The sequence below is a fragment of the Pararge aegeria genome, chromosome 27 (genome assembly GCF_905163445.1).
Source record: "Pararge aegeria chromosome 27, ilParAegt1.1, whole genome shotgun sequence".
Classification (NCBI taxonomy): Eukaryota; Metazoa; Arthropoda; class Insecta; order Lepidoptera; family Nymphalidae; genus Pararge; species Pararge aegeria.
This window is the reverse complement of record NC_053206.1, coordinates 4,525,826-4,538,812: the sequence shown is the minus strand read 5'-3', so window position 1 is coordinate 4,538,812 and position 12,987 is coordinate 4,525,826. Positions and strand designations below refer to the sequence as shown.

The following is a 12,987-nucleotide window of genomic DNA, read 5'->3' as shown; positions in this document are numbered from 1 at the left end:
TTAATCATTAGAATCTTTTTTCTTTTATTAGTAATTAATTTAGCCGAGGACATTCGGATATGTCAGGCAGGAGACCATCCGTTGTACGTAGAACCGCTGGCACCCCAGCCAGCCGTACTCACTCCAGAATCTTAGCGGACCCAGAATATACCTAGTATATTCTGAGGAGCCAAGCTATAATGCGTGATGTTCTGCTACTCCGTTGCATCGGAGCGGTACGTGTATAGGTGTTTCATCTGCTTCCATACATGCTCTAGACAGAGGGATGTCGTTGGCACCGATAATGAAAAGATGTCTGTTAATTGGTCTGTTATTAATCTCACTACCTGCCTGGGGTTAGTACTGTACAGGCGAAGTAGCTTGATAGTGATGTGAAGATTCAGGTCATGTTATCTTGGTCTGTCTGTAATCAGTTGCATTAACTTATAGTTTTTATAATCTTACTGTGCTGAAATGCCAAGAGGAGGTGTCAGTGCATGGATCAAGTGAAGGCGTTACTGAGTCAATTGTTTTGGGTTCGTTTCAAATACTCGCTCGCTCGCTTAAGTACTTTTGCGTCAATACTTAGGTGCATGTGACTGCGATAACTACATTTTGTGCACCTACTCTCATGGAATCTCGTTCTTAACGAAGATTAAAATAAGCTAACTACGTGATTTTTTTTTGGTTTCTATCATTAAAGAGTTAATTACTTCCCAACGGTCCAGTATATAAAACCCTACTGATATATTACTCAGGTACATCAGGTAACATCTGGGGGCCGAACCGCAACCCACCAAGGGGCAAATTAGTAAACTACGAGGAAAGCGGCAGAAATACTTACAATGACCAAGAAGAATCATGGCAATCTGGCATGAATGACTATGACTATAGAAAATCTTTTTACCCAGGACGGGGAGCAGGGCCTCAATCCCCACAACCGGGATACAAAGCTCCATTCCCACGACCTGGATCAGGACTGAGACAACCTTCGGGAGCAGGCAATGTAGTAAACTACGGTGAAAAAGGAAGAAACTCTTACAATGACCAACGAGGGTCATGGCAATCTGGTAGTAACGATTATGACAATGATTACACTTATTACACACCAGAAGGCACACCTAGCTATCCTGAATCAATCTACCCAAAAAATAAAGGATCAAAACCTTTACCACAAACCCAACAACTGAAACCACAACCGACAAAGAGACCGCAACAAAAGCCGGAAGAAATAACCAATCAACAACCAAAATTTGGACCACAACCCGAATTAAAGCAACCAAAACCCGAAGTAGAAAATAATCAGAAGCCAGTATCAGGAGAGCAACCACAACAGGAAGAAAGACCTTCATCAACACCGGTAGCAGATAATATAGAGGAAATGGACTCAGGCAAAAAACCACAACCGGAAGTACAGCCACAACCAACACCGGTAGCAGAAAATAATAAGAAACCAGAATCAGGCGAAAAACCAAAACCGGCAGTACAACCACAACCAACACCGGGAGCAGTAAATAATGAGAAACCGGAATCAGGCGAAAAACCACAACCGGAAGTACATCCACAACCAACACCGGGAGCAGAAACTAATAAGAAACCGAAATCAAACGAAAAACCGCAACCGGAAGTACAGCCGCAACCAATACCGGAAGCAGAAAATAATAAGAAACCGAAATCAAACGAAAAACCGCAACCAGAAGTACAGCCGCACCCAATACCGGAAGCAGAAAATAATAAGAAACCGGAATCAGGCAAAAAACCACAACCGAAAGTACAGCCGCAACCAACACCGGGAGCAGAAAATAATAAGAAACCAGAATCAAACGAAAAACCGCAACCGGAAATGCAGCCGTTACCAACACCGGGAGCAGAAAATAATAAGAAACCAGAATCAAACGAAAAACCGCAACCGGAAATGCAGCCGCAACCAACACCGGAAACAGAAAATAATAAGAAACCGGAATCAGGCGAAAAACCACAACCGGAAGTAAAGCCAAAACCAACACCGGGAGCAGAAAGTAATAAGAAACCGAAATCAAACGAAAAACCGCAACCGGAAGTACAGCCACAACCAACACCGGGAGCAGAAAATAATAAGAATCCGGAATCAGGCGAAAAACCAAAACTGGAAGTACAGCCGCAACCAAAACCGGAAGCAGAAAATAATAAGAAACCGGAATCAGGCGAAAAACCAAAACCGACAGTACAGCCACAACCAACACTGGGAGCAGAAAATAACAAGAAACCGGAATCAGGCGAAAAACCACAACCGGAAGTACAGCCGCAACCAAAACCGGAAGCAGAAAATAATAAGAAACCGGAATCAGGCGAAAAACCACAACCTACACCGGGGGCAGAAAATAATAAGAATCCAGATTCAGGTGGAAAACCAAAACCGGCAGTACAGCCAAAACCAACACCGGGAGCAGAAAATAATAAGAAACCGGAATCAGGTGAAAAACCACAACCGGAAGTACAGCCGCAACCAAAACCGGAAGCAGAAAATAATAAGAAACCGGAATCAGGCGAAAAACCACAACCTACACCGGGGGCAGAAAATAATAAGAATCCAGATTCAGGTGGAAAACCAAAACCGGCAGTACAGCCAAAACCAACACCGGGAGCAGAAAATAATAAGAAACCGGAATCAGGTGAAAAACCACAACCGGAAGTACAGCCGCAACCAAAACCGGAAGCAGAAAATAATAAGAAACCGGAATCAGGCGAAAAATCAAACCTGACAGTACAGCCACAACCAACACCGGGAGCAGAAAATAATAAGAAACCGGAATCAGGCGAAAAACCACAACCGGAAGTACAGCCGCAACCAAAACCGGAAGCGGAAAATAATAAGAAACCGGAATCAGGCGAAAAACTACAACCTACACCGGGGGCAGAAAATAATAAGAATCCAGATTCAGGGGAGAAACCAGAACAACAGGAAACTCTCACACCAACACCAGAAGCAACAAACAATCAGAACCCAAAACCTGGACAGAAACCACAACCGGAAGTAAAACCGAGACCAGCACCGGAATCAGAAAAAAATAAGACACCGGAATCAGGAGGGAAACTAAAACAGAAAGAAAGTCCTACACCAACACCGGAAGCGGAAAATAATCAAGAAACTGCGGAGAAAGGTACAGTAAGCTTATATTATACACAACACGACAACAGTAAAATCTCGGATTTTTCCATACAAACTTGAACTATATTACACAATATGCCAACAGAGTTGTATGCACCACCGCTGTTACTATATTTTCGCTTTTTTATCTTTTCTTGATGCTTAACTGTGAATCTTGAAAACACATATTTTGAAAACCGAAACTTTGGCCCCGATCAAACGCATCCAAAAAAACAAAAAAAGATCTTCAGGTTTATTATTAATTTCAGAAGAAAGATGATGTCATGAATCACTCAAAGAACACGATAGTGTGTCAGACAAGTACCGGCCAAGTATAAGGGACTGGAGACGCAGTTACCATATATAATTTAACACGCAGCATTTAGAGCCATTTTTGCCCTCTTAATAAGTCAAAATATTTTTTACATAAACACATGGTGAAACCGAAAACCACCCGTATTCTTAATATGGAACTTGGCTTCAAATATTTACATATTTGTTTTTCATTGGATGGTTATTAATTTATCTAATGAGATAATAAAATACACAACCACAAACACTTACATTTCCTATGAAAGCTCCGGTGTCGGAGCGAGACGTGCTTAGAGAGCTTATTATCGGAAATCTGAATAGTGTAGTGTAAAATGTGTGGTACATTAGTTCACGCCAGTAAGCATAGAAATATATATGCATACAACTTGTAAGGGAGACCCTTCCCAGCGCGATTTAAAATAGCCTATAAGTTATCTCAAGATTGGATTATCAAATGTGATAAAGATTTTTCACCTACATACTTTTCATGCACCTAACAAACATGGAGAATAAGCAATATAAATTATTTGTAAACACACTAAATTTGCTACCCTGGCCCGTTAACTAGCGTGAATCTCAAACTAAAATGCTCAAATAAAGTTTTATAATAGGGGTTTATAATGCTAATGCATTATCTGCAACGCTCTTACTTTTGAAAAAAAAATTATAATTTAATACGTTTCGATTACTTAGTAACTACATTAATTATAATTTATTTACTGTATTATGCCTAAATGCCTTTCTTTGATTCCAGCGTAAACTAAATTAAGACATTTAATATAACAATTCATTTTCAGATACCGGCAGTACAACTGAGTATAAGAACACTAAAACCGATGTAAAGTCTACTGAAAGAACCACAATTGATGACCAGAATACCAAAAATGTTAACACCGAAGATGTCTCTATCACAACGACAAAGCCAGGCAAGAATGATTCACCAAAAGGACCAAAACAGTCAGGCCCTAAATCATCACCCACCAAGGGACCGAGAAATCAACCTAAAGGAGGCAGTAAGTCTTAAAAAATATTTTGCATTCCTAAAGGACTGTTAATTACTAGTAGGGGTCTGTCGTCATGAAAAGGTTTCGCACCTGAGGACCAAAGAACTGCAGTGGACGTCCGTTCGTCGCTGCAATTATGAAGACGATCCCTTAGTTGCTCCCTTTATGTCACTAATCAAGGTTTATTCTTGCTTTTACTCAATAAAGACATTTAATATTATACGTTCATTTTCAGATACCGGCAGTACAACAACTGAATATAAGAACACTAAAACCGATGTAAAGTCTACCGAAAGAACCACAATTGATGACCAGAATACCAAAAATGTTAACACCGAAGATGTCTCTATCAGAACGACAAAGCCAGGCCAAAATGAAACACCAAAAGGACCAAAACAGTCAGGCCCTAAATCATCACCCACCAAGGGACCGAGAAATCAACCTAAAGGAGGCAGTAAGTCTAAAAAATATTTTGCATTCCTAAAGGACTGTTAATTACTAGTAGGGGTCTGTCGTCATGAAAAGGTTTCGCACCTGAGGACCAAAGAACTGCAGTGGACGTCCGTTCGTCGCTGTGATTATGAAGACGATCCCTTAGTTGCTCCCTTTATGTCACTAATCAAGGTTTATTCTTGCTTTTACTCAATAAAGACATTTAATATTATACGTTCATTTTCAGATACCGGCAGTACAACAACTGAATATAAGAACACTAAAACCGATATAAAGTCTACCGAAAGAACCACAATTGATGACCAGAATACCAAAAATGTTAACACCGAAGATGTCTCTATCAGAACGACAAAGCCAGGCCAAAATGAAACACCAAAAGGACCAAAACAGTCAGGCCCTAAATCATCACCCACCAAAGGACCGAGAAATCAACCTAAAGGAGGCAGTAAGTCTAAAAAATATTTTACATTCCTAAAGGACTGTTAATTACTAGTAGAGGTCTGTCGTCATGAAAAGGTTTCGCACCTGAGGACCAAAGAACTGCAGTGGACGTCCGTTCGTCGCTGCAATTATGAAGACGATCCCTTAGTTGCTCCCTTTATGTCACTAATCAAGGTTAATTCTTGCTTTTACTCAATAAAGACATTTAATATTATACGTTCATTTTCAGATACCGGCAGTACAACAACTGAATATAAGAACACTAAAACCGATGTAAAGTCTACCGAAAGAACCACAATTGATGACCAGAATACCAAAAATGTTAACACCGAAGATGTCTCTATCAGAACGACAAAGCCAGGCCAAAATGAAACACCAAAAGGACCAAAACAGTCAGGCCCTAAATCATCACCCACCAAGGGACCGAGAAATCAACCTAAAGGAGGCAGTAAGTCTAAAAAATATTTTGCATTCCTAAAGGACTGTTAATTACTAGTAGGGGTCTGTCGTCATGAAAAGGTTTCGCACCTGAGGACCAAAGAACTGCAGTGGACGTCCGTTCGTCGCTGTGATTATGAAGACGATCCCTTAGTTGCTCCCTTTATGTCACTAATCAAGGTTTATTCTTGCTTTTACTCAATAAAGACATTTAATATTATACGTTCATTTTCAGATACCGGCAGTACAACAACTGAATATAAGAACACTAAAACCGATGTAAAGTCTACCGAAAGAACCACAATTGATGACCAGAATACCAAAAATGTTAACACCGAAGATGTCTCTATGAGAACGACAAAGCCAGGCCAAAATGAAACACCAAAAGGACCAAAACAGTCAGGCCCTAAATCATCACCCACCAAAGGACCGAGAAATCAACCTAAAGGAGGCAGTAAGTCTAAAAAATATTTTACATTCCTAAAGGACTGTTAATTACTAGTAGAGGTCTGTCGTCATGAAAAGGTTTCGCACCTGAGGACCAAAGAACTGCAGTGGACGTCAGTTCGTCGCTGTGATTATGAAGACGATCCCTTAGTTGCTCCCTTTATGTCACTAATCAAGGTTTATTCTTGCTTTCACTCAATAAAGACATTTAATATTATACGTTCATTTTCAGATACCGGCAGTACAACAACTGAATATAAGAACACTAAAACCGATGTAAAGTCTACCGAAAGAACCACAATTGATGACCAGAATACCAAAAATGTTAACACCAATGATGTCTCTATCACAACGACAAAGCCAGGCAAGAATGATTCACCAAAAGGACCAAAACCGTCAGGCCCTAAATCAACACCCACCAAGGGACCAAGGAATCAACCTCAGGGAGGCAGTAAGTCTAAAAAATATTTTGCATCCCTAAAGGACTGTCAATTACTAGTAGGGGTCTATCGTCATGAAAAGGTTTCGCACCTGAGGACCGGCAAACTGCAGTGGACGTCCGTTTGTTGCTGTAATTATGACGACGATCCCTCAGTTGCTCCCTTTATGTCACTAATCAAGGTTTATTCTTGCTTTTACTCAATAAAGACATTTAATATTATACATTCATTTGCAGATACCGGCAGTACAACAACTGAATATAAGAACACTAAAACCGATGTAAAGTCTACCGAAAGAACCACAATTGATGACCAGAATACCAAAAATGTTAACACCGAAGATGTCTCTATCAGAACGACAAAGCCAGGCCAAAATGAAACACCAAAAGGACCAAAACAGTCAGGCCCTAAATCATCACCCACCAAGGGACCGAGAAATCAACCTAAAGGAGGCAGTAAGTCTAAAACATATTTTGCATTCCTAAAGGACTGTTAATTACTAGTAGGGGTCTGTCGTCATGAAAAGGTTTCGCACCTGAGGACCAAAGAACTGCAGTGGACGTCCGTTCGTCGCTGTGATTATGAAGACGATCCCTTAGTTGCTCCCTTTATGTCACTAATCAAGGTTTATTCTTGCTTTTACTCAATAAAGACATTTAATATTATACGTTCATTTTCAGATACCGGCAGTACAACAACTGAATATAAGAACACTAAAACCGATGTAAAGTCTACCGAAAGAACCACAATTGATGACCAGAATACCAAAAATGTTAACACCAATGATGTCTCTATCACAACGACAAAGCCAGGCAAGAATCATTCACCAAAAGGACCAAAACCGTCAGGCCCTAAATCAACACCCACCAAGGGACCAAGGAATCAACCTCAGGGAGGCAGTAAGTCTAAAACATATTTTGCATTCCTAAAGGACTGTTAATTACTAGTAGGGGTCTATCGTCATGAAAAGGTTTCGCACCTGAGGACCGGCAAACTGCAGTGGACGTCCGTTCTTCGCTGTAATTATGAAGACGATCCCTTAGTTGCTCCCTTTATGTCACTAATCAAGGTTTATTCTTGCTTTTACTCAATAAAGACATTTAATATTATACGTTCATTTTCAGATACCGGCAGTACAACAACTGAATATAAGAACACTAAAACCGATGTAAAGTCTACCGAAAGAACCACAATTGATGACCAGAATACCAAAAATGTTAACACCAATGATGTCTCTATCACAACGACAAAGCCAGGCAAGAATGATTCACCAAAAGGACCAAAACCGTCAGGCCCTAAATCAACACCCACCAAGGGACCAAGGAATCAACCTCAGGGAGGCAGTAAGTCTAAAACATATTTTGCATTCCTAAAGGACTGTTAATTACTAGTAGGGGTCTATCGTCATGAAAAGGTTTCGCACCTGAGGACCAAAGAACTGCAGTGGACGTCCGTTCTTCGCTGTAATTATGAAGACGATCCCTTAGTTGCTCCCTTTATGTCACTAATCAAGGTTTATTCTTGCTTTTACTCAATAAAGACATTTAATATTATACGTTCATTTTCAGATACCGGCAGTACAACAACTGAATATAAGAACACTAAAACCGATGTAAAGTCTACCGAAAGAACCACAATTGATGACCAGAATACCAAAAATGTTAACACCAATGATGTCTCTATCACAACGACAAAGCCAGGCAAGAATGATTCACCAAAAGGACCAAAACTGTCAGGCCCTAAATCAACACCCACCAAGGGACCGAGGAATCAACCTCAGGGAGGCAGTAAGTCTAAAAAATATTTTGCATCCCTAAAGGACTGTCAATTACTAGTAGGGGTCTATCGTCATGAAAAGGTTTCGCACCTGAGGACCAAAAAACTGCAGTGGACGTCCGTTAGTTGCTGTAATTATGACGACGATCCCTCAGTAGCTCCCTTTATGTCACTAATCAAGGTTTATTCTTGCTTTTACTCAATAAAGACATTTAATATTATACATTCATTTGCAGATACCGGCAGTACAACAACTGAATATAAGAACACTAAAACCGATGTAAAGTCTACCGAAAGAACCACAATTGATGACCAGAATACCAAAAATGTTAACACCAATGATGTCTCTATCACAACGACAAAGCCAGGCAAGAATGATTCACCAAAAGGACCAAAACCGTCAGGCCCTAAATCAACACCCACCAAGGGACCAAGGAATCAACCTCAGGGAGGCAGTAAGTCTAAAACATATTTTGCATTCCTAAAGGACTGTTAATTACTAGTAGGGGTCTATCGTCATGAAAAGGTTTCGCACCTGAGGACCAAAGAACTGCAGTGGACGTCCGTTCTTCGCTGTAATTATGAAGACGATCCCTTAGTTGCTCCCTTTATGTCACTAATCAAGGTTTATTCTTGCTTTTACTCAATAAAGACATTTAATATTAAACGTTCATTTTCAGATACCGGCAGTACAACAACTGAATATAAGAACACTAAAACCGATGCAAAGTCTACCGAAAGAACCACAATTGATGACCAGAATACCAAAAATGTTAACACCAATGATGTCTCTATCACAACGACAAAGCCAGGCAAGAATGATTCACCAAAAGGACCAAAACAGTCAGGTCCTAAATCAACACCCACCAAGGGACCAAAGAATCAACCTCAGGGAGGCAGTAAGTCTAAAACATATTTTGCATCCCTAAAGGACTGTTAATTACTAGTAGGGGTCTATCGTCATGAAAAGGTTTCGCACCTGAGGACCGGCAAACTGCAGTGGACGTCCGTTCTTCGCTGTAATTATGAAGACGATCCCTTAGTTGCTCCCTTTATGTCACTAATCAAGGTTTATTCTTGCTTTTACTCAATAAAGACATTTAATATTATACATTCATTTGCAGATACCGGCAGTACAACAACTGAATATAAGAACACTAAAACCGATGTAAAGTCTACCGAAAGAACCACAATTGATGACCAGAATACCAAAAATGTTAACACCAATGATGTCTCTATCACAACGACAAAGCCAGGCAAGAATCATTCACCAAAAGGACCAAAACCGTCAGGCCCTAAATCAACACCCACCAAGGGACCAAGGAATCAACCTCAGGGAGGCAGTAAGTCTAAAAAATATTTTGCATCCCTAAAGGATTGTCAATTACTAGTAGGGGTCTATCGTCATGAAAAGGTTTCGCACCTGAGGACCGGCAAACTGCAGTGGACGTCCGTTTGTTGCTGTAATTATGACGACGATCCCTCAGTTGCTCCCTTTATGTCACTAATCAAGGTTTATTCTTGCTTTTACTCAATAAAGACATTTAATATTATACATTCATTTGCAGATACCGGCAGTACAACAACTGAATATAAGAACACTAAAACCGATGTAAAGTCTACCGAAAGAACCACAATTGATGACCAGAATACCAAAAATGTTAACACCAATGATGTCTCTATCACAACGACAAAGCCAGGCAAGAATGATTCACCAAAAGGACCAAAACAGTCAGGCCCTAAATCAACACCCACCAAGGGACCAAAGAATCAACCTCAGGGAGGCAGTAAGTCTAAAACATATTTTGCATCCCTAAAGGACTGTTAATTACTAGTAGGGGTCATCGTCATGAAAAGGTTTCGCACCTGAGGACCGGCAAACTGCAGTGGACGTCCGTTCTTCGCTGTAATTATGACGACGATCCCTTAGTTGCTTCCTTTATGTCACTAATCAAGGTTTATTCTTGCTTTTACTCAATAAAGACATTTAATATTATACATTCATTTGCAGATACCGGCAGTACAACAACTGAATATAAGAACACTAAAACCGATGTAAAGTCTACCGAAAGAACCACAATTGATGACCAGAATACCAAAAATGTTAACACCAATGATGTCTCTATCACAACGACAAAGTCAGGCAAGAATGATTCACCAAAAGGACCAAAACAGTCAGGCCCTAAATCAACACCCACCAAGGGACCAAAGAATCAACCTCAGGGAGGCAGTAAGTCTAAAACATATTTTGCATACCTAAAGGACTGTTAATTACTAGTAGGGGTCATCGTCATGAAAAGGTTTCGCACCTGAGGACCAAAGAACTGCAGTGGACGTCAGTTCGTCGCTGTGATTATGAAGACGATCCCTTAGTTGCTCCCTTTATGTCACTAATCAAGGTTTATTCTTGCTTTCACTCAATAAAGACATTTAATATTATACGTTCATTTTCAGATACCGGCAGTACAACAACTGAATATAAGAACACTAAAACCGATGTAAAGTCTACCGAAAGAACCACAATTGATGACCAGAATACCAAAAATGTTAACACCAATGATGTCTCTATCACAACGACAAAGCCAGGCAAGAATGATTCACCAAAAGGACCAAAACCGTCAGGCCCTAAATCAACACCCACCAAGGGACCAAGGAATCAACCTCAGGGAGGCAGTAAGTCTAAAAAATATTTTGCATCCCTAAAGGACTGTCAATTACTAGTAGGGGTCTATCGTCATGAAAAGGTTTCGCACCTGAGGACCAAAGAACTGCAGTGGACGTCCGTTCTTCGCTGTAATTATGAAGACGATCCCTTAGTTGCTCCCTTTATGTCACTAATCAAGGTTTATTCTTGCTTTTACTCAATAAAGACATTTAATTTTATACGTTCATTTTCAGATACCGGCAGTACAACAACTGAATATAAGAACACTAAAACCGATGTAAAGTCTACCGAAAGAACCACAACTGATGACCAGAATACCAAAAATGTTAACACCAATGATGTCTCTATCACAACGACAAAGCCAGGCAAGAATGATTCACCAAAAGGACCAAAACCGTCAGGCCCTAAATCAACACCCACCAAGGGACCGGGAAATCAACCTAAAGGAGGCAGTAAGCCTAAAAAATATTTTGCATTCCTAAAGGACTGTTAATTACTAGTAGAGGTCTGTCGTCATGAAAAGGTTTCGCACCTGAGGACCGGCAAACTGCAGTGGACGTCCGTTCTTCGCTGTAATTATGACGACGATCCCTTAGTTGCTCCCTTTATGTCACTAATCAAGGTTTATTCTTGCTTTTACTCAATAAAGACATTTAATATTATACATTCATTTGCAGATACCGGCAGTACAACAACTGAATATAAGAACACTAAAACCGATGTAAAGTCTACCGAAAGAACCACAATTGATGACCAGAATACCAAAAATGTTAACACCGAAGATGTCTCTATCACAACGACAAAGCCAGGCAAGAATGATTCACCAAAAGGACCAAAACAGTCAGGCCCTAAATCATCACCCACCAAGGGACCAAGGAATCAACCTCAAGGAGGCAGTAAGTCTAAAAAATATTTTGCATCCCTAAAGGACTGTCAATTACTAGTAGGGGTCTATCGTCATGAAAAGGTTTCGCACCTGAGGACCAAAGAACTGCAGTGGACGTCCGTTCTTCGCTGTAATTATGAAGACGATCCCTTAGTTGCTCCCTTTATGTCACTAATCAAGGTTTATTCTTGCTTTTACTCAATAAAGACATTTAATATTATACATTCATTTGCAGATACCGGCAGTACAACAACTGAATATAAGAACACTAAAACCGATGTAAAGTCTACCGAAAGAACCACAATTGATGACCAGAATACCAAAAATGTTAACACAGAAGATGTCTCTATCACAACGACAAAGCCAGGCAAGAATGATTCACCAAAAGGACCAAAACAGTCAGGCCCTAAATCATCACCCACCAAGGGACCAAGGAATCAACCTCAAGGAGGCAGTAAGTCTAAAACATATTTTGCATTCCTAAAGGACTGTTAATTACTAGTTGGGGTCTATCGTCATGAAAAGGTTTCGCACCTGAGGACCAAAGAACTGCAGGGGACGTCCGGTCTTCGCTGTAATTATGAAGACGATCCCTTAGTTGCTCCCTTTATGTCACTAATCAAGGTTTATTCTTGCTTTCACTCAATAAAGACATTTAATATTATACGTTCATTTTCAGATACCGGCAGTACAACAACTGAATATAAGAACACTAAAACCGATGTAAAGTCTACCGAAAGAACCACAATTGATGACCAGAATACCAAAAATGTTAACACCGAAGATGTCTCTATCAGAACGACAAAGCCAGGCCAAAATGAAACACCAAAAGGACCAAAACAGTCAGGCCCTAAATCATCACCCACCAAAGGACCGAGAAATCAACCTAAAGGAGGCAGTAAGTCTAAAAAATATTTTACATTCCTAAAGGACTGTTAATTACTAGTAGAGGTCTGTCGTCATGAAAAGGTTTCGCACCTGAGGACCAAAGAACTGCAGTGGACGTCAGTTCGTCGCTG

At 40.3% G+C, this 12,987-nt stretch overlaps 1 protein-coding gene across 1 annotated transcript in view; it reads left to right on the top strand.

Annotated features, from left to right (window-relative positions):
- Positions 1–12,987, top strand: part of LOC120635555 (mucin-2-like) — a 40,371-nt gene that overhangs the window by 18,085 nt on the left and 9,299 nt on the right. The window contains exons 12-32 of the mRNA XM_039906570.1: positions 738–3,119; positions 4,216–4,431; positions 4,658–4,876; positions 5,102–5,320; positions 5,546–5,764; positions 5,990–6,208; positions 6,434–6,652; positions 6,878–7,096; positions 7,322–7,540; positions 7,766–7,984; positions 8,210–8,428; positions 8,654–8,872; positions 9,098–9,316; positions 9,542–9,760; positions 9,986–10,204; positions 10,429–10,647; positions 10,872–11,090; positions 11,316–11,534; positions 11,760–11,978; positions 12,204–12,422; positions 12,648–12,866. Of these exons, the coding sequence (XP_039762504.1) occupies positions 738–3,119; positions 4,216–4,431; positions 4,658–4,876; positions 5,102–5,320; positions 5,546–5,764; positions 5,990–6,208; positions 6,434–6,652; positions 6,878–7,096; positions 7,322–7,540; positions 7,766–7,984; positions 8,210–8,428; positions 8,654–8,872; positions 9,098–9,316; positions 9,542–9,760; positions 9,986–10,204; positions 10,429–10,647; positions 10,872–11,090; positions 11,316–11,534; positions 11,760–11,978; positions 12,204–12,422; positions 12,648–12,866 (6,759 nt within the window). The remainder of the gene's footprint in view (positions 1–737; positions 3,120–4,215; positions 4,432–4,657; positions 4,877–5,101; positions 5,321–5,545; positions 5,765–5,989; positions 6,209–6,433; positions 6,653–6,877; positions 7,097–7,321; positions 7,541–7,765; positions 7,985–8,209; positions 8,429–8,653; positions 8,873–9,097; positions 9,317–9,541; positions 9,761–9,985; positions 10,205–10,428; positions 10,648–10,871; positions 11,091–11,315; positions 11,535–11,759; positions 11,979–12,203; positions 12,423–12,647; positions 12,867–12,987) is intronic.